Source organism: Patella vulgata, chromosome 7 (assembly GCF_932274485.2).
Source record: "Patella vulgata chromosome 7, xgPatVulg1.2, whole genome shotgun sequence".
NCBI classification, from domain to species: domain Eukaryota; kingdom Metazoa; phylum Mollusca; class Gastropoda; family Patellidae; genus Patella; species Patella vulgata.
This window is the reverse complement of record NC_065885.2, coordinates 56,637,284-56,659,594: the sequence shown is the minus strand read 5'-3', so window position 1 is coordinate 56,659,594 and position 22,311 is coordinate 56,637,284. Positions and strand designations below refer to the sequence as shown.

General features: G+C 45.4%; 1 protein-coding gene across 4 annotated transcripts in view; it reads right to left on the bottom strand.

The window, feature by feature from the left end:
• Positions 1-4,418: 4,418 nt before the first annotated feature.
• The window catches only part of LOC126826824 (ankyrin repeat domain-containing protein 16), a 34,954-nt gene continuing 17,061 nt past the window's right edge, over positions 4,419-22,311 (bottom strand). For all 4 annotated transcript variants that reach the window (XM_056102450.1, XM_056102453.1, XM_056102451.1 and 1 more), the window contains one exon: positions 4,419-4,875. In XM_056102450.1, coding sequence (XP_055958425.1) covers positions 4,736-4,875 — 140 coding nt within the window. In that variant the 3' untranslated portion in view covers positions 4,419-4,735. The remainder of the gene's footprint in view (positions 4,876-22,311) is intronic.

Here is a 22,311-nt window from a genome sequence, read left to right as displayed (position 1 = left end):
ACTCAAAGGGAAATGTTTGTTGTTATAGTCTTAATTAATGTTATGTTTTTATTGTTAAATGGTTCTTACTCATGGATGTACTATAAATGTAAAGTTGTTATTCATTATTGATCATTGCTTGATAAAGATACCTGTAAGAGTATTGAAACGTTGCATGTAATAAACCAAGAAGTAGTAAATCCATAAAGTTGTGTTATTATGAACATCCATAATGGGGAAAAAATGTCTGCAATTTGTTTCCTTTAGATAATGGTACATGTAACTCTCCAACGTGAAAGAATCAATGTGTATACTGCTCTGAAAACATTGGCCTCCAGCATCTAGTGGCATGTGCTTTATTAACTTTTGAAATTTGCGAAAGGTCAATGTAGTCACCCTTCAAAATACAATTTATAATTTTATGGGACACATTCGATCACATCAAGTCATGAAGGCAGTGGAACAAAGTAGGGTGCTTATTTCGATGCTCAAATTATGCCTTCGGCTTCTGCATCTTCTGAATCTGCATTGATTGCAGTGCCCCTCTCTGCAGATGTAACGGTTCTGGAGGGTTTACTCTTTCTGCTACCTCGTTTGCGGGTAAAAACGACTGGGGGTGGCCTAAACAATGGATTTTCTTAAGTATATGGTGGTTGAATACAATAGTTGGTCGTCCTCGTGGCTGGTCAGAAACAGTAGCTCACCGCTTTCTTAGTTTGCTACATACTGAGTGCCTCCCAGGCGCTAACTCCACTCGAGGTTTACTCCTAAGGCGGTGAATTTCTATCATCTGAGAAAAAGATATCCCACTGTTGTCTATTGTGATAGGAGGCATGGGAATTCTGGTTTCACTGATAGTCCCTTCGTGATGTTCTGTGGTTCCAGTTACAGCCGCGGATAAAACCGGTTTTACATACGGACTGTTGGTTTTGCGTCTCGATCCCAGCGACGGTGTCCTCTCGGACTGTTGGTTTTGCGTCTCAATGCAAGTGGTGGTGTCCTCTCCATGATATAACTGTGGAGAATGAAGCTAGTTTAAGGTATTTTATTGAAAATCAATCGGATTAAAACACAGATCCGATTTCGTTTCGTTTTTTTACAGTTCAAATTTTCCTTTTACTTGTTTTTTCTACAGTAGGATAGTGTAGGCAATCGAAAGTATAAAATAACGAAACGAAATATAGAGCTGTATTTTAATCAGATTGATTGAAAATGTAAAAAAAAAACCAACGCGTTTATAAAATAAACGACAAGCGTTCGACCTCATCGAAAATTGATTCCATTTAAATCCGTCAACAGGACTTCGACCCAATGTAATATAATTGGTTAACAAAAAAAAGAAACATTATCTTCAGCAAATAATAAAAAAATTATTAACATCACAAAATGCAGTTAAAAAACCTTATTCTGTTTTAACGATATACACTGCTGTGTTGACGTGACGAACGCTTCTTGAAATGTGCCGGGTCAAGTAGATTTCTAGAAAAGGTAATTAACTCCATTTAGGAGATCACCAACAGTTCATCTACTGTAATAACATAATCTATTCACAAGGAAGAGATTTATTTATTACGTCAAAATGTGAGACTCTTTTCTCTGTGCCAGCTGCCGTTTAACTGCCGGATAAATAAACATTAAACAGAATAGCTATATATTGTTGAAAAAATGACCGGAGTATTGTGTTGTTGATGAGATGTTGAACTTCATTACAATCTCTGCAAACTAAAATGGTGGTGTTTAAAGATGTATACCCACGACATTATAAATTATTTATAGGGTAATTTTTGTCAAACAAAAGTATGGCATATATGATACTAAATATATGTGGAAAGTACAGACACTCAAGCTTACTAGAAAAACACATATGAGCGCCCACGTGGCGAAAATGGAAGGGTGTCATTAACTGACAGCCTGTCTGGTCGAGTGACGTAAGGAGCGCTTAGTGTGCTTTGATCGAATGGCTAGCAGTTTTGAGGACATTGCGAGACTTAAATGTCCAGCAGACTCTGCGATATAACGGCGGAAAAGGAAGTTAGCAGACGATAATCCAACAATTTACTTAAGTCTCCATATTTAGGGTAAATGCAAGTTGTTTGGGTTCTTCCTCAATCAAGTCACGTGACAAAAAAGGATACTTAAAATAGATTCTTGCGGCAGTTTTCTTGCGATTAAAATGTGTTGATAGGGATTTGAAGCAAATATTTATAGATAATTAGTTTGAATATGTTTTTAGCCTAAATATATCATCAAATTAAAAAAAACAATGTTTGCGCGTAAAGCCACCTTAAAAGATGAATTAAACGTGAGATAAGCACCCCCCTCCCCCTCATAAGTTGTAATGTTATTAGCATTATAATTGTTTTATAGAACCCCAACATGCTATCGTGGGGTTGAATGGCCGAATGGTTAGCACGTGTGTGCTGTATCATAAGGTCTGTCATTGAGTCAACTGGCGTGGTTTCCATTACCCGGCTGTACGTGACAAGGAGTAAGGTCGCCTGTCCAGCCTCGTGGGTTTTCTCCAGGTCGTCCTCCCACTGCTAAAGACCCCTACGCGCAAGCGAATTATTGAAATAAAATTGAATCATATATTAGTCCCGAAATGACCTAGTTTGTGTCAAGTGGACGTTAAACCCCATTTCTCCCTCTCTCTCCCAACATGCTATCGTACAACCAAAGTAGTTAATACAACAGATCATGACTGTAAAACACTATAAAAACGAAAAGGGTGGACGACATGTAAATACAGTAATAATCGTGTCACTTGTGCAATCTGCGACGTAAATTATCCCCTACTGGGAAGTGCAATGCAAAAACTTTTGGTGTCTTTTCTAGTGATTTATCACAATATGTTACATTAAAACAGGTTTGCTAAATACAAATATCCCATGTTTATACGCTCACATTTCAGCTATAATCTCCATATAGATACCCCAAGATATGTTCTACTCCCTTTAATCCTATAGAATCTATAACGTTCATATACCTAACAATGTATGTTTTCCGGCGTGGTTTCTCCTTGTCAGTGATGCAGGACCTGACAAGGACAGCTGTCTAGTCGTTATTAGAGTAGGCCGTAGCGCCGCTGCCCGGGCAAAATTTCCCTTATAGCACACTGTATGGCGTATGCCCGTCTTCATTAGCCCAGTTTAGGAGAAGAACAGTAGGACGTTAAACCCCATTTCATTTCATTTATACGCCTTTAATCGCATAGAAGCCATAACTTTCTTATAGCTAACAATAGATGTCATACGCCCTTTAATCGCATAGAAGCTATAACTTTCTTATAGCTAACAATAGATGTCCTACTCCCTTTAATCGCATAGAAGCTATAACGTTCTTATAGCTAACAATAGATGTCCTACTCCCTTTAATCTCATATAACCTGTAACGTCCATAACGTTTAATGTCTGCTTCCACAATAACGATATCGCAGGTAAAATATATGTTCTACTCTTTTTATTTCCATAGAATCTATATCAGATTCTCCATTTAATTGAATCATGAAAATACCACGAGCCCGTCATCATTAAGGAAATCAATATGGATTAATTCTTCAGAGATTCAAAGAAATGAACAATAATCAAATACACGAACCGTGAAATAATCATCTAACACAGTCATTTATTGCACTTTTCCCCATCTTCACAGTGACAGAGTATTACAACATACGCGCACGGTAACGCCGAGAAGATGCGTACAAGCAAAATGGAACGTACCATTACTGAATCCCTGGGAAATGAAATGTCATGAGGCCTAACGTCTTAATTGCCAGTACAACTACAAACTAAGCTAATGCAAATAGCTATACGCGCCACATTTGCTGTCTATTCTTATTTCTAGCTGCCATGGACTCCTTCACGTGATGTCAGAGGTAGGCTATTGACAGGCTTATAACCTGCCCTATACTCAACGAGTCACTTTCTCCGTTTTGATGGCGGAATGAGTCGTACATCCACAGAACCCGTTACAACTCTAAGGAACGGGCAAACCATACGACACGGAAATGGCAAGATAACAACAACTCGAGGGATTTAACCAAGATAATCCGACCACTCTGACTTTTAACAGTCATTTTAGTTTGTCTTAGCCTCTCTTTTCCTTTTACGGCTATATTCTTCACTACGTTGTTTTGTTGGGATTTTTCTTTCAGATCACGAACAGCGTAGATTAATGACCGTACAAAATATGCAGTGAGTGGTATATACAATAAGAATATCGAATGCAGTTAGGTCCTATTATGGTGGGCGACAACTTTTATATGAACTAATTGTAAATCAAATCAGTTGATTCGTCTGGAATCTAGACATTACCATAACATTATCTTAAGACACCAGTATAATTGCTAGATTACTATGAGCGATAATGTTCATTATAATACTGTTTATTAATAAGAGCTTAATCAACTCCTACATTAAGTGAATATCATAGTGTATTGAGTCGGCAAATTCGTCGGAAAATGATCTGAAATGGCGTTTAATTGCTTCATTTTCTGCTAGTAGGTATAATTCAGACATGTTTAGAGTGAAATAAATCGTGTTCCCAAATTTTATAACCATAGGCTGCTTGACAACGAAACATACGCCTTCTCTGTTATTAAATTTTATCAGTAAAAAAAAGAAAACCGAATGACTAGCAGAAGATGTTTATGTTTTGCTACTCGGTCGTAGATATTCTGATGACGACTCCCCAGTGACTGACTGGTCTAGGTTTATACAAAAAATGTCATTATGAAATTAATTATTTTAAGGAAATTTCATTTCGCCAAGAGGAACAAATTACCAACAGACCAAGAAATATTATCGACAAACTGAAAACCAATTCGCCATTTTGCCATTGGTGAATTGGGAGCAATAATGTGAGTCCTTGGCTCTTTCGGGGAATTATCGACGAGATCTGAAAAAAAAAATTGAAAGTCAAATGCAAGTTAAATGTAATTATAATGGCATCTGTAGATTATCAAAAGTAATTAAAGAATTGGGAAAACTTAACTGATAAATATAACAGGCAGTGTCTGGCCGAACGAACAGTAGGACTACCCAAACACAGCATTGGCAATACAGAGAGAGAGAGAGAGAGAGAGAGAGAGGGCGGGGGGGGGGGGGGTAACATTCTACTTCTCTGCTCTGGCATATGCCATACAGTGTGCTATGTGGGTAATTGTGCTTGGACATCGGCACTACGGCCTACGCTTATTTCGCATTCCGACTGTGGGACCTAGGTTTTTCGTATCAACCGAACGACTAGACAGTTGTCCTTGTCAGGCCCTCCGTTCTGCACCACTGACAAAGTGGAAACCACGTCTCGGCCAACAATGGGGCTAAACCCGCAACCTCCTGGGCTGCCTTCAGTTCATCAAAATCTTCTACTAGGTCTCGACCATGCGCACCCGAACATGAAATGGTTAGACAATAGTCGCGACCATGGTTAACCCATCTTTCGAGGTCGGATGAGGCTGATCAAGTCATATTAAAAATGGCGGCCGGAACAAAACACCTGTTATGTTGGAATTGTTAATTTGAAGAAAGAACTTATCCTACCAATGTTGCCCCAGAACCTGAGAGTTATTTAAATTCAGATAATATATTTAAGTAGTTTTCATATTATATACATGTAGAGCGATAATCATATTTTTTCATTCAGTTCAGTATTATAGTAGAAATCTTTTTTTCCCACTAATCGAAGCTCAGCCAAAAGTGCAAAAACCTGATGAATGTGAAAATAACACTAGCCTGTCAAACATTTTCTCAGTTTGAAGCAATGTTGCTATTTCAAAAAATTTCTTGTCAGACATTTTTACCGAAAATAAAGGGGTATAATTCTTATCGTTATATTAGCTAGCGGTTTCAGACCACAATTAAAAATTGATGCACCTCGTTATCTCAACTGTGAGTAGATTCTTGAAATCGACGTTACCATATTCTATCTCGAGAAGAGTTTTTTTCAGCATAGTCAGAAACTTTTGGCAAATTAATAGGGAAATTTCCGTTCAAAGAAAACGGATGTGGTCATATCAAAGTTTTCGAAAAGCAAAAGCGCGTTTTGTAGCAGTACAATGAAGAGAATTGCGTCAATTCTGACGACTACAGTCGAACCGGCTTCCGTTCGAGTGGAGCGAACTATACTTTGTCGTATGGTCGTGACCATACAGCAGCATCCGAAGGCTGCCCAAACTGGCGAGCCAGCCCCCCCCCCCACACCCCGCGGGCTTAAAACTTAGTGTAAAGCACCAAAACATTCACCATGACCACAGCTGCCTCGTTTCCTAAATTCGATATGGTTCTCTTCCAAGAACATGTGTTTTCTTTAATTTAAAGTGATAACAAGTGAAAATACGTCCTTATGTGTCCGATCGACATGTTGGGATGTAACAATCTAATCTTAATCTCGGAAATGAGTAAACTGAGTCAACCAACCGAGTATCAAATTTAAAGATTCAGTTTCATAATGAATTCTGGCTGGATTCAACAACGCTTCGGAAATTACTTGTTACTTGTTTCGGAAATTACTCGTTAGGCCTACTTCTTTAAGATCATGCATGAAGACATGAAATGAAATGAAATGAAATGGGGTTTAACGTCCTACTGTTTTGCTCCGAACTGGGCTAATGAAGACGGGCATACGCCATACAGTGTGCTATGAGGGAAATTTTGCCCGGACAGCGGCACTACGGCCTACTCTTATATCGAATTCCAACTGTCAAGGGATCTTTTACGTGCACGCCAATGTGTACAAGGGACCTCGGTTTTTCGTATCATCCGAATGACTAGACTGCTGTCCTTGTCAGGCCCTCCGTCCTGCATCACTGACAAGGGGAAACCACGCCGGAAAATCTGGATAAACTTTCTCTGCCAATACAGGGATCGAACACCCGACCTCCAGGCTAGCGAGCCAGCGAATCACCCACTTAGCCAACGTGATCCCCATGCATGAAGACAGTGTCTGAAACCTTTTGTGTGATTGAAAACATTAATATGTAAACTGTTGGTTTAAGTCAGAGAAGTTTATGTGTCAATTGTATTATACAGAATAAAACGATGAAATATGTTTTATGAAGTCGTGTCCTATTGGTATCATGTCGTCATGTCGTGATGTCGTGATGTCGACCTTCATACTACGTTGGACAATTCTGTGTAATTTTCTCGACCAACATCGGAATTGAACTCCAGACCTCATCATGGCTATTGAGCAAGTAACTTACTTACTGATCCACTGCGACTCCCAAAATTTGGTGTGAAGTATTGTGACAGTGTGAGGATGAGCTTTATCAATTTTGCCTGGACAGTGACACCGCCACGGGTTATTTTATGTGCACGCCAAAGTGTACACAGGAGCTGGTCTTTTTGTCCAATCTCCACAACTAGACAGGCCCTTCGTCCGACAGGGAGAAACCACGCTGTAAAATCCCAGGGAACAGTCGTGACCAACACCAGGATCAGTATACATATACTTAATATTGAGATGAGCATGGTCGCTTGTACCATTGCTTTGGAAAGGCGACAACACGACATTTTAATCCGACAATGCGACATCTAATTTTACGCGACATTACGGCCATGCGATAATCTACAGAGCTGATTATGGGCTTATGCTAATAAATATCAGGGGGGTTGGATGGCCGAATGGCTAGCACGTGCGTGCTATATCATAAGACCTGTCATTGTGTCAACTGGCGTGGTTTCGCCTGTCCAACCTCGTGGGTTTTCTCCGGGTCCTCCGGTTTCCTCCCACTGCTAAAGACCCCTACGCATAAATGAATTATTGAAATAAAATTAAAACCATGTTAGTCCAGAAATGACTTAGTTTGTGTCGAGAAGACGTTAAACCCCATTTCTCTCTCTCTCTCTCTCTCTCTCTCTCTCTCTAATAAATATCTAAAAAACATTTTATATAACATTTTAACGCCAAAACAAAGACCTGCAATGAGCAGATTTAGCTCTTGAATAATGCATCTTTAAATTACATATAGACGCAGTATTACACATGGTTATTGCTATGGTTCTCTTAAAGATATGAGGTGCGTTATGAGAGAGAGAGAGAGAGAGAGAGAGAGAGGGTAACGCCCAATCGACACATGGTTCAATTTTATTTCAATAATTCGTTTGCGCGTAGGGGTCTTTAGCAGTGGGAGGAAACCAAAGGACCCGGAGAAAATCCACGAGGTTGGGGTTGGGCAGGCGACACCTTGTCACGTACAACTGAGGAATCGAAACCACGCCAGTTGACTCAATGACAGTTCTTATGATAGATATATTCCTGAAATCCCGCTCTGACCATTGCTGGATTGACTTTTGATACTTGAGCTTTTGAGAGAGAGAGAGAGAGAGAGAGAGTGTGTGTGTGTGTCAGTTCTAGCTGTTCAATCAAATCTCTCATAATAGGCGGGTCAAACGACGGCTAAATGATGTCGTACGTAGAACAAATTGCAACAAAAGGTTTTTTGTTTTCTATTGATTCATTAAGGAAAAGAAAGTTTACCAAAATCGGAGTCCAAATAAAGACAGGGGGCGTGGCCAAATCCAAGATGGCGGCTGTCTAAAACTATTGCATTTAGACACCTTAAATGTATTGCGGACAGATAGGAAGTCGGTACCAACGAGTCCAAAAATGGCGACGTTATGTCTCTACGACGTCATGGCGTTACTGTGACGTCACAACGGCATATCAGACGTCGCATGTCTTCCAAAATTAGTAAAAACGAATGCTGATGCAAAGATGAGGGTATGTCCATTATGGATTGATAAAGAAGAACAAGGTGTTACAATAACGTAGAAGGAAGCTAAAAGTATATAAATATTGCTGCATTGTCGAAAGGTGATACTATTACAGTAGCCGTAGGAACAAGGATTCATTTCAATTGTCGACAAAAATGGCCTACATCAATAAAAAGAAATGAAATGAAATGGGGTGATACACATACGTCCTACTGTTCTGCTCCAACTGGGCTCCATCAGTGTGCTATGAGGGAAGTTTTGCCGTGCAGTGGCGCAAAGGCACTCTTATATCGAATTCCAACTGCAAAGGGTTCTTGTACTGGAGAAGTGCATTAAAGGTTGAATGGGCGGGGCTGACCAGTTTTGACATTTGGGCCACTCAGAAGTAGGTTAATCCCCAAAATCATCATAAGAATTTATATTTTGACACAGGCGTATTCGAGATGTGTTACCAAAAAAAAAAAAAATTGGCTGTAATGCGACCAGCGCCCCCTGGCAGTGTTCCTAAAAGCATCACTTAAAGAACTACGTTTTGGGGGCCCCGTATATGTGGACAGACAGGAAGTCAATACCACAGAGTTCAAAAAGATGAAAACTGGTCTACCCGACATTTTACGTTTAGCCACGGGCTCTAGCTGAAAGTCTGTTGAGATGTATTTTTCCTGATGAGCCAGGCTAATGGTACTAGTCCGGTAGTCAAACACCAGGTTAAGCCTTGCAATGGAAATAAAGCAGGGCCCGTAGGAGAGGGAGGGGGGGCAACTGCGACATTTGTCCAGGGTCCCGGAGGTATGCCGCGTAATGGTAATGTTTAAAAAATACATTTGTTGGTATTAAGTAATAAAAAAACACACTGTTACTTGATCGTAAAGCAGAAGAAAACCGGTAACTTTTCTGAATGTAGGTATATATCTAGTTCCATGGGGAAGATTAGAATCGGATTCTGTCAGTTCTACTTTTTTGGAATAATTGGTAAATTTAAAACTATAAATCACCTGCCCCAGCCTTAGTGCCCTGGAGCCCCGACCCGTTCCGTTTGATGCTATCGTCATCGTCAGGGTATCCGGGTCTGTAGAACGCTACAATGAATGAATGATCGCTCTAGGTCGGCTGACTGGTATCCGATCACTAAGAACGAAACTGAAAGCGAAACTTCTACTTTCGTCTTCGTTTTATTAGGTGCTAAAAATCTCGAGGTTTTTCGACATTTTTGCAAATTGAGGACCCTTTTCCCACCAATGTGCTTTAGCAAAGTGACCTCCAGTTACCCCAGATATACGCCAAGTGACGCTGACTATGTGTCTTTCAAAGCCTTTCGCCGAGTTGCTTGTCCTAGGGCCTGGATCTCACTGTCATGAAGGAGCAACATTAAGGATCTCAGCGACTCAATGTTTGACACCCATTTTGTGCTTGTACTGTGCAAGTGCAATGAATGTTGCATGGACAGGGCAGACCGATTTTCACCCTTTTGGACTCTCTGGTATCGAGTTCCTATCTGTCCACATATAAAGTATTAATGCTTTTGGGGACACTGCCAGGGAGTGCTATTCACATTACCGCGAAAGTTGGTTTTGTAACACATCTCGGGCACATCTACGAAACCGGTGTCAAAATATAAATCTTTCTGATGATTTTTGGGCGAAATGTCAAAATTGAACAGCCCCACCCATTCACCCTTTGATGCACTACTTCTCCAGTAAAAGACCTCTTGGCGGATGAAATTCGATAAACGAGAAGGCTGTTGCGCCATTGCAGGGCAAATTTTCCCTCATACATGTAGTACACTAAGGAAGCCAAATCGGGGTAAAGACGGAGAGAGAGAAATGGGGTTTAACGTCCACTCGACACAAACTAGGTCATTTCGGGACTAACATATGGTTTAATTTTATTTCAATAATTCGCTTGCGCGTAGGGGTCTTTAGCAGTGGGAGGAAACCGGAGGACCCGGAGAAAACCCACTAGGTTGGACAGGCGACCCTACTCCTTGTCACGTACAACCGGGGATTCGAAACCACGCCAATCGACTCAATGACAGACTTCATGATACAGCGCGCGCACGCAGTAGTTATGGTGCCTGTTCAGGGACGCACGTGCTGCGCATGCGCGCACGGATGCGCGTGAATGTGCGTGAATGTGCGTGCACGTGACCTTAACCTTGCACGTGCGTGACCTTGCACTGAATGACCCCGTGACCTAGTTCGTCATGACCTTGCACTGAGTGACCCCTTGCACGTGCAGTGACCTAGTTTGAGAAAGAGAGGGCGCGCGCGCGCGGGAAGAAAGAGAGAGAGAGAGAGAGAGAGCAGAAGGAAGAGAGCAGAAGGGGAGAGGAGGGGTAAGGGGAGACCAAAAGAAGGGGAGACAACTCTTTTGCATTGATTAAGTTGGCCCTGAAAAGGGCCGTTGGCCTCACTAGAACGTGAGGGTTCCTTAACAGGAACACTTCGGCTTTTCCGCCAAATACCTTGGCCGCTTCTGGCATTTGAGATGATGTTTCGACCTCTTATGATAGGTATTGGAAACATCTACATTTTATTGAACAAAACTTTTTATCATGACAAATCAAACTTACAAAAAACATATTTACAGAGCAAAAAAGCATCGACATCGTTGACCCTTCTTCTGTTCCTGTTGCAAGTTGGGAAAATGATCCCTAGCCCATTGTTCGACGAGTATATCGTTTACACGATACACGCGACCGAAAACGGAAAGGGGATATGGGGAAGGAACGTGAAATCGATGACACAGAAAATACAAGCAATAATGTCCGCACACGACACTGTCGAGTCCTTGAATCCATCTGGGTTGGTAGTCGAGTCGTTGATCTTGAACGAAACGTCGAAAGGCGTCTCCATAGATATCAGGGGGGCAACCATAGGAATCAAAGAAGGTGACGTGATTTGGCCCTTCACACACAAACACGGTCCAATGTTTGCCCGGTTGGTCTTCGTCGTCCGTGTTGATGACGTAGGCTTTGGGGTACGAGGTCGGGTGCAGTATATCCAGGTGATTACGAGCCCACACGCCTCCGAAAATGGGAGCGGGGAGATGTTTTTTTAAAGCTCGTGTCAGTTGTCGGTTGGAGAGAGCCTCACCAATCGGTGATGATTTTCCGTAAGTGGTCGATTTCCAAGACATTGTCGTATTCGGCAAACAGAACAAGACTGAGGTGATTTGTCGGGGCCGCACCGAACTTGAGTTCCAAATTCAGTTCACCTGTCTCTTTCACATGAAAGTAGTTACCGTCGGCTCCGTGGTCGTTGGTCAAATCAAAACAATACAGGTTGTACCCATTAATATAGTCGTGGAAAGGGAGGTCCAGGTCTTCTCTGGTGTTTAAGACGGCCACCCTTTTCATCAAATCCAGGTAGGGTGCGATGGCTTGTCGCTGGGGAAAGTTCACGTCGTATTCGCTCACGATTTCCCCGTGCTTGGTCAGCTTGATATTTTCCAATTGATTGTGTTCGAAATGGAACGGATTTCTGTTTTTTCTTCCGTCATAGGCCGTATTGCGCACCAACCCTACGATCAGTCTCTTCGGCAAGATTTCCTTGTCGAACAGATTACCTAGGATGTGATGAGTGCGGTTGTCGGGAATGACCATGTCTCGGACCACCACGCGATTCACCGGATACTTGGCATTGGATGATAGAAGTTGCTGTTCGATGCGTGTCCGGGTACTGGGATTCAGTGTGACGAACGGGATATTCAGGTAGGCTTTGGTGAATTCGACTTTGTAGTCTTCTGCATCGTTGCCTTCGCCGTACATCAGAAAAAATTTCGGGGATTGTTTTTCCAATTTCAATCGCACGTCCACACCGCTAAGCAGATACCGATCTTGTAGACACATGTCCAAGTGTAGACGTGACTGCAGTTCAAAGGTGCGACTGGCAGCGATGACTTTCTGACGTTGTTCCAATCCTTTGTTACTCGGCGCCTGTCGTACACCGTCCACCGTGGTGGCGACGGATCTCGTGGAATCGAACTGACCGGCTGTGTCTTTTTCCCACATGACTTGTTTCGACAGGTGATCGTTCTTGGCTCCCTTACCGAAACTCAACAAATTCTCCAAGTAAGCCCGGTAGGCATAGTTTGGCAGAGAAGTGGTGACCAAGGTTTCGGCAGCTGTTCCCAAGCGTAATTTGACGTCTTTGAACAACGAATGAAACAGGTTGTTAACGGGTGCGACTTGACTGTCCGCATCCAGGTCACTCCCGTCGTTCTTGGTCACCTTCAGGGCCAGGTGCAGCGTCATGTTGGCCAAATCCATGTAATCTTTGGTGTGATTGGAAATATGAAATTCGATGGGTCCGTCGTGGTTCAAGTCGGGTGTCAAGGGATACTTTCTGATATTGGTCACTTTGTGTATGGCCGTCTGCGTGTCGGGTACGCTGAACAAATTCTGCAATTCGTCTCGCGCACAGGGACAGGAATCATTGCGCATTACCTGCGTAGCCATGATCGAAGATATCTAATTTGCGTCGTTTGTGAGAAGTGACCTGTGTCTTCTTCTTCCTCTTTGGACGATGTGAAGTGGACGGGGATTGCGAGGGGTCTTTTATAGGTTCCAGGTGGGCGACCACGTTCTTGAGTGTGTCGGACATCGTGTTGGACACCGCGGGCCGAAGCGTGTCCTGAGCGACTTTCTTCCAGTTCCATTTTTCCCGACCGCTGACGGCGTCGAGCACGCTCTGTCCCACTTTGGGTAACACTTGGGCCACATTCTTTTTCACGGCCGCTTTGCCGGCCGACCACAGAGTCTTTCCCACGGATTTGACGGCATTCAACAATCCCGACCATCGCCCGGCACCCCGTTGTCGCAGAATTCCCCCTCTGTACACTACCAGTCCGGCCCCTCGCTGTCTGAGCACTCCACTTTTGTACACTTGAATCATCGTCGGCGACGGAAATGAAGTTGGACCACCACCTTACCGTCGAGAAATGGCACGGCGTTTCCCGTTCCGTTCCTTATATAGAGACCAATGGAGTTTAGTCGACTGTACTTCAGTGGTAAGTATTGAATCCTGGCGGGACGATGATACAATCGTCGACTGGGAATCACGTCCAACAGGGGAGCCTGCATGTCGCCCACAATCTGAGGTGCAATAATGTCCGTGTACACGTAAAACAGATCGTAATGGATTTGAAGATTTGGGGTGTGGTGAGCGTAGTAAGGCAGGAGACTTTGGCCATCGTCGCCGGTCATTATTATGGACTGCAGGGGAATCATCATTTCGTTTCCCGACCATCCCAACATAGACACTATGGGTCCCCGCAGACGAACTTCGATTCTCGGCAATACGTCCAAGTAGAAAAGCGTCTGCACGTGATTGATTTTCAGATACACTTTATCGTTGGTGTGGTCTTTCTTGAAAGAAACGAAGGAACCTCTTTGCACGGCCCCTTGACGCATTATCTCTCGAGTTTCGTAATCGCTCTGCTGTTTCTTCTCGTGGTCGGTCATTTCCTTGTTGTTGGGATCCAAGCGGACGGGTTGATTGGCCAAATGATTGTAGATGGGAGCCAGATTCCACAAATCATCCAGTCTAGTGTTCAGGACATCCAGGATATGTTTGAGCGACTCGTAGTTGTCACTCTTGATGTGTGTTTCCATTTCGATCGATCCCTTGGCCTCTTCGCCCTGGACACCCTTGAAACAATACGAGGGATCGATGCTGTGGTGTTCCCGGCATACCTTTACTTCGGGTTCTTCGCTCGAGGGCGACCAAGAATGAACGCGTAAGCCGATCGTATTGTGTCGGTGATCGATGTTGTTCCATTGGTCAGGTAACGTGATCATGGACAGTCCCACTTCCCATTCCCGATGATCGACGAGAAGGGGCGGATCCAGGTGTGTTTGATACGTGGACACGGTGTTGTCGGGATACCACGACATGGAACTGTCACTAGGGAGCGTGAGGTAAAAGGGTCGATCGTTGTTCATTGTGTTTGGTTTTCAAGGTCGGAGAAGGTAACAGGTAACCCAGGGTACTGGAGAGCAAGGCCGTCCACAACGTGGTCTGTGATCCGTCGGGTTTGAAAGCCAATTGGGACAAGGAAACACCTGCCACGACGTACACTAAAATCACTTGACAGAAAAAGACGATTTCCGCTTGGGGCACACGTTTTCCCAAGAGTGACCAATTGTGGGATGTCGCGGATGTGGACGTGATTTCGTCTTGCATGTTGACTGAAGTGAGCGTCTCTCACTCCTATTTATACGTTTTGGAGACTGGTCCTGTCGATCCACGAATTAAAACTCGCCGGATAACCCAACCATTTCACCAACACTTTGTCTTTTTTTCTTTCGAGTACTCTTTCGATGGGAAAGATCTCGTCGTCGTTGACTTGAACCGCTTGCAATTCTTCGGGATAGAAGGTACCTTGTATGGGTTCGTCTCTTTCGTCCAACAGCTTGTAACCGGGACCAACGTTGGGTGCGACGTTAAACGTTTCCAGAGTCCAGTTCGGCCAGTAACCTTTGTCGAAGGCACCGTGTTTCGGTAAAGCCAAACGTACGGTCGTACCGACGTCCATGGCTCTCTTTTTCTTTTTGCGGGGGCGTGGAGGTGTTGTCAACATCCATTCGTGTTCGGGACGAACGTCTTGGGGTGCCATACCGATGGTCCGATGTCGTCTGGCGTTGTAAGCCCGAACCAATTCATCTAGCACGTCAATGTACCGTTGTGTTTGTCGATGAGTAAAGTATCGCCACATGCGCTCTTTCAGTGTCCGCTGAAATCGTTCCACCACACTGGCCTTGGTTTCCACGTTGTGTGTCACGAAAAAATGAATTTTTTTCTTTTTCAGGTAAGCTTGCATTTTTCGATTGAGGAATTCGGTGCCTTTGTCCGTCTGAAGTCGCTGGGGTTGTCGACTTTGAAAGATGCGACGAAAGGCGTCCACCAAACTATCTCCCGTCTTGTTTTTGAGGGGCAACACCCAAGCGTACTTGGAAAACACGTCGATGACACACAGCAAGTACCTGTATCCCTCATTCTGTTTGGCCAAGGCCGACATATCGCTCAAATCGGCTTGCCACTGATGATCTATGCCGGCCACCACGGTGGGAGTCCGAGAAAATTTCTTTTTCAGTGGTTTGTGCAAGGTGTACGGCCTTTGTTGTTTCAACCATGTTTTGACTTTGTTCAAGGGCACACCGGTTGCTTTGTGGAGACCCAGGGCTCCACCAAAAGCGGCCGGGTGTTTCGGGTCGTAATAGACTTTCTTCAGCTTTCGTTCCATGTTTCTGTCGGGTTCCATGTGATCAGGCTATTTATAGTTTTTGCAAGGGGAGCCATCGGGCTCGCTTGGTAGATGTAGATCTGACTCGCCCAGTAGGTGTACTCGTAGTCGGGGTATCGGTACTTGAGATTTTCTTCTTTCTCGGGCGTCGCGGCGGAACGGGAGTCCGTGTGGGTGGCGTGGACAACACGTTCCATCGTTCTTGATTGCCAATGGCTTCGCGCGGTACGTTCGTGACTTTCAAACTTTGCATCACGCCAAACCATCCCAGTGGAGCCTGAGTATTCTTTCGCCGACGAACCAAATCGTTTACGATGTCGATGGCATTGGTGCCGGGTACGGGTACGCCATTCCGAACCAATTCCAAGTTCTCGTTCCACGACCAAGGTGTTTTCTCCTTCAGGTGTTTCAACAAAAGGCGAGCTCGATGTTGAAAGACCCGGGGGACCGACTCCAGGATGGGGTCCTCCGAGACCACGGTTGCTTCTTCTTCTTTTTGTTCGGGTATGTTCTCGTCCGACAAGGGAATGACCTGCTTTCTTTTCCTTTGCATCGTTTGAAAACGTTGTAACAATTGTCCGTATCGTTGCATTTTATTTTCGTCGGTTAGTGTGGGATCGTTTAGCACGTGTTGCATGTCTTGGTAAACATTTTCGACGACCTGTTCCAGTGGATCTCGATCGTATGCGGGTTCCACATGTCTGACTTCGATGGGTTTGACGTCGGTGGGACCGTCGAAGGGCACCAGTTTCATTTTCTTGGCGAATTTCATCTTTCGGAAAGGACCGGGCCAACCGCTTGAAAAATCCCCCTTTTTGTTGCTTCAGAAGTCGCCGACGGGTCTTCCAAGGTGTTTTAGACGTGCCCAAACGTCGTAACAAGGGGGCGTCCTTTTTCAAACGTTTGACCACGTTCTTGGTCACAGGAACGTTGCCGCGAATCAGGTTTCCAATACACTCACACACACCGTCGACGATGGGTTGAGCCTCGAGCAGAAGTGGTCGGTCTTTGGGTGCAGTGTTCAACAGGTACCGCAGTGTGTCCATGACTGAGCTCGGGGCCGTTCACCGGTTCCCTTTTTATACCTTTTCCCTTATCCCCCAAATAATCTAGATAACTCGGCGGCCATAGCGTTCGCTCTCTCGCTCCTTCTTATGAAGGGATGTTTACCACCTTGTTGTCCTCCCAATAGTTTAGATACCAAAGGGGCTAAAGCTGGGAGGGCCATAGCGAGCAATGCACCGATGGCACCACCTTGTTGATTGAGAAGTCGCTGTTTGACGACGGGTGATGTTCGTGGATTAGTCAATTTGCGAAGCAATGCTTGATATTGTTTCAACTCCTCGGGACTCAGACCCCTTCCGCGCTGAACGTTCCGTCGAACGAATTTATTTCGTTTCTTGTTTCTTTCCTCTTGCAGTCTTTCCTTCCATCGCAGCAAGATACGAATCAACACCCCCCCCCCCCGAAGAACCCACGTCCTCCAGGTTTCATGATCAGAGAGAGTTTTTCGGCCGTCGGCATGTTTCTCTCGGTCAGTTGGCTCAACACTTGTCGATTTCGTTCCACCCATTTCTTGTGCTGGGCATGCAATGGTTGAATGTTACCATTCAACAAATGGTTGGCCGCCAACTTGAACCACTGCAACAATCCAAGACGTGCCCTACCCGTATTCTTGACCAACTGTCCATAAGCCATATCGGGAGTCAGATGTTGTAACTTGCGAATAAAGGACTTCAATCCTTTCATAGAACTCTTCTTTTCTCTTCGGGGTCGACGAATGATCGGCGAGGGAGACCGAGAAGGGGATCTTGTGTGGCGTGGAGGTGTGACCGGTAAGGTGAGACGTGGTGGCGTGGCCGGTAAGGGAGACATGGGGCTCCCAGGTGGTGTCAACGAGGGCAGCCATTGTGTTGTGGGTGCCCTCATTCTCGGACGAGTCTGCCTTCGTACCGTGGGATCACGAAGGTCCGGTGCCAGGGTCGGGAACGTCGCTCTGGGAAGGGTCGGAGGCGGATGTTTCCGCTGCGTATTCTTCGTACGAGCCATCGTGACTAACAGAATCAAGTCGAGTGACAGGTCCCCCTTTTATACTTTTTGAACGTAGGCGATGGGTGGTTCCTCTTGGGGTAAAATGTTGGATCTCAAACGCAAAGCTTCGGGCGTATCGGGTTTCAAATCAATGAGTAAGTAACTGCGAGGGGTACTCGTCGCATCGGCATAAGCTTCCTGCATATACTTGGAGTGGGAGGGGTACATCTGACGGGCCAACACGCCAATTTGTGAGGCGTCTCGGGGATTCTTGAACAAGACCAAGTAATGGGCATTCAGGCTGATGGTACGCTGTTGCTTGTCGAACAAGTTTTGCACAATGTAAATGACACTCGTGTCGTGGTGATGACTCTTTTTCGTGAACCACTTTTGCAATATCTCCGTGTCTTCTCCCATCAAATCGTCCACGACCAAGACTTGTGGACCCTTGACTTGCTCCATCACGTCGTCAATGTCTGTCAAACCTTTGACGTAAGTGTAAGGAAAGCGATCGTAACTCCCTTGCCATTCCCCATAGGCCCACACGATGCGCTGGGGAGGGATGTCGAACAGGGACGCTTGGAGAAATTTCTGTACAAAGACCGTCTTTCCAACACCCGTTGGACCGCTGACTAACATGGTAAAGGGGTGTTTGAACGCCACATCCATCTTGCACTGTTTCCCCCTACCCTTTTCCCCTGCCTTTTATACCTTCGCGCCCACCACAGAACAACAGACATGGAGTGAAACAAGAACAGAATTTATTTTACAAAAAATACAAACATAGCATGGCATTCAATACAAATACAAAAAACATGGCCTATAGTACAAAGGAAAAGAAAAAATGTTAGTTATCACGTTGTCTCTTCAGGATCTCTTGTCGCAGCCAGGGTACGTTTCGCAGGACGCGAGGAATCCAATACACATGTCCCAAAAGCTTCTGCATCGTATCGTGTGTGTGCCAGTCTTCCAATTCGGCAAACGTGACGACGACGGGTACCCATTCGCTCATATCGAAACAGGGGGGATAGGACAAGACTTCGGTCATATCTCTCGGACCCGCATATTGGATAAGTGCTCGGGAAAAACTGTCTGCTTCCTTCTCCGCCAACAAGAGAACGGTCGGCTTCGGGGTTTCACTGGTTTCACTGGTTTCACTGGTAGTCGGGGAAATAACTGGTGGACTGGAAAGCTTCGTCGGCTGTTTTCTTTTTCTCTTTGTAGCGTCTGTAGAGTTCGAACGCTTCTCCACACCAGTACCAGTATCGCTGACTGCGGGTGTTGTCTCTGGGCACATCGATGTTGTTGTCGAACATGCGACTGGCGATGGCTTCGAAGTTGTTTTCTGTTTGGATTTCTTCTTGGCACTCGAGCAGGCCGTGGCCGAGCTGTCCACAGTTGAGGCACTTGTGATTGTCGTCGGTGGGTCTCTTGACTCCGTAACACTTTCGTTTGACAGTGTCTTTTCTTTCTTCGTCACTCTTCGCTTTTTGGGCTTCGGTTCGTTTTCCACACTGGGGTGCCCAGTGTCCTGGTTCTCCACAGAGGTAACAACTTCCATAGGAGCCATAAGCTGGTCTGTCTTGTCTTGGTTTTCGTTGCTGTTGTTGGGAACGAGTAGGGCAGTCTCTATACCAGTGTCCGACATTGTTACAAGAGAAACAAGCTTGACTAGCCATCGAGAGCAGAATGAAATTTGATTCTGACACTTCGCTTCTTATAGTCTTGGCCGTGACGTCACTCTCTTTTGATTGGTTCTTTCTTTTCCTTCGTTTCTATTGGTTCGTTTCTAGTCTATGATTTCCAGGCTTTCCACGTACTTTTGCACTTCTTCCCAATCGATGACGGCTTCACTCACGTGACAGGCCTCCAACAACGTCACCAGGTCGGCTCGATTACCGTGTTTTTGTCGCCACTGATTAAAGACGGTGAAAATCTGCATGTGCGCGTTGTTAGGATGACTCATCTTGGCTTGACTGATCCGCGCTTCTCTGATTCCTAGATGTCTGCCAATACATTCCCAACCTTCTCCCGGCTTGCCGGACATGACGTTGATATCCATTTGATCCAGGGACCATCGTTTCTTTTTCTTCGGTAACTCGTCTATCCACCGTCGTATGGGATTCTCTTCGTCTTTGGGTTCGAGGAACTCGTCTTTGCGTTTGATCAACCCCGTCTTAAATCCCGGAACCACACGCCAAAACTTTTTCAAGGCTTCGTCGACGTCTTCTCGCCATCGTTGTTCATCCTCCCACTTCTTGACTCGGTCCCGTGGATCGTCCATCATACTGCCGAGCACGCTATCGATGTCTTCTGGTTTCGGCTCGTCCACCCAGAGGTAGTGACTGTAATCGTCGACGGGATGTGAGGGTACGCCCGTTATGGAACACACGCCCAATCCCAGACACGAATGGTATCTCTGACTGGGATGCTCGTACTTGCAGCCGATACACTCCTCGCGTTGCTTTTCCTCTATGATGGATAAGTAACAGTTGCAGACCCGAAAGTTGAGCCATCGTCGTCTTAGTTTCTCGATCAAATCTGTATTTTCCGCCGGTTCGTCATCTTCCCTGTTTGGTCGCCATCGCCCTGACACACGAAAGTCAGTATCCATAGGGGTAAGTGTTGATCGGTTGGCCATCGTCGTTAAATTGAACAAAACGTTTGTCGTACACGATTTTATATCTTTTGTTCTCGGGGCGTGTCCAGAGACGTCGGTCACGTGATCTGAAAATCTTGAACGGATTGGCGATGACAAGCGATTCGTTTTGATTGACGTGCCGTACATTCTCTTTCATGATGTTGTAATTGAGTTGTTGGGAGGCACGATAATTCAGGGTGAATCCCCGGACTTTGCAGACAGTTTTTCCATCACTTTGCCTGTACGCGTAATTCTTTGGCCCTCCGCTGACAAATTCCTTAATGGTAACATTCTCGGGCAACTCGTTCTTCCATTGACCCAAACTCGAACCTTCCGGGGGATTCCATGAGGTGGAGTGGTATTGGTAGATGACGCTGTCCGTGTCAAAATAACAAACACGTTCTCCCAACTTTTCCAAGACGGAATAGAGTTTCAAGCGGGCCTGGGCGGTGACAAAGGCCGCGATCACTACGTTGGTGATGGGACAGGGTGCGACGTGTTCATCTTTTTTCAGTGTTTCTACCAATACCATATTGTCGTTGACCAACTGGACATCTCGCACGGTCTGGGTCACGTCCAACATTTTCTCGAAATAGTCGCTGGGCTCCGTGATGTATTCGGTCTTGGGAAAGTTGTCTCTCTGTCCGAATTTCCCCCACGCTGTGTTCAATTGGAGCTTACTAAACGCCCGCATACCTTTGTTGGGTTTTATGGAGGCGGGATCCAGGCGAATACCTTCGGTGTCGTACACGTCGTTCACAAAGCGGGTCTTATCTTCTTCGGTGTGACAAGTGTCGGGATAACCGCTACTTTCCATCTTCTTCTTTAGGTAGTGATTGATGTACCCAGTAAATAAACCTCCTGTTTTGGCCTCGGGATCGTAGGTGCTGAATTCATTCCAGTGCCAGACTTCGTACACTTTCAATACTTGGTATCCCAGGGCCACCGCTTTCTTCAGTTCTAGGGTGACAAACGTACCCACCCAGGCTCGCTGTTCATCGGTGTGATCACAAGGTTGGTATTCGGCAATCTCTCCTTGTTGCATGTGTTCGTCGACGCAGCTTCGACACAGGGCAAACACCAATTTCTGTTTGCGTCGAAAAGGAAGCACCGGGTGGTACAGGCCACGAGGCGGCAAAACCGAACACTGGATCAACCCTTCGTACTGCTGCCACTGGTCTTGATCGGGCTGTGTGACGATCGTGGGTTCCTTGATGGGAAACGTACCGTACTTGCAAATGTAGGGGTAGAGAGACACTACGTCGATGTAGCGCATGTCTTCGGCCGACTCGTTGACCATCAGTTGAATGGCATTGGTTCTCCCGCCGAAGAAAGCGTTACGGGGCAACAAAGGTTCGGGGGCCGGCCATTGCTGATCTTCCAATCCGCTCAGAAATTCGTTCATCTCGGGATCTTGGCGTCGTTCTTCCTCCATCCCACACTCCCACATGACACGGATGGTCTGCATACCGTACTGTTCCTGGAGTCGGCGGTGACGTTCTTGGGTCTTCTGCTACAAGTCTCTCATACTACGAGAGGGGTCGTAGGGATGTTTGTGTTGAACGTCTTGGACGGGGCCCGGAAAACATTTGGGACAACCGTGAAAGGCACACCCGTGAAATTCGTACACTGTACCGGTGGTCGTGTCCATACCATCCAAACTGTAAGGGCCGACTCGGCATTCACTACCGTTGCGGGCGT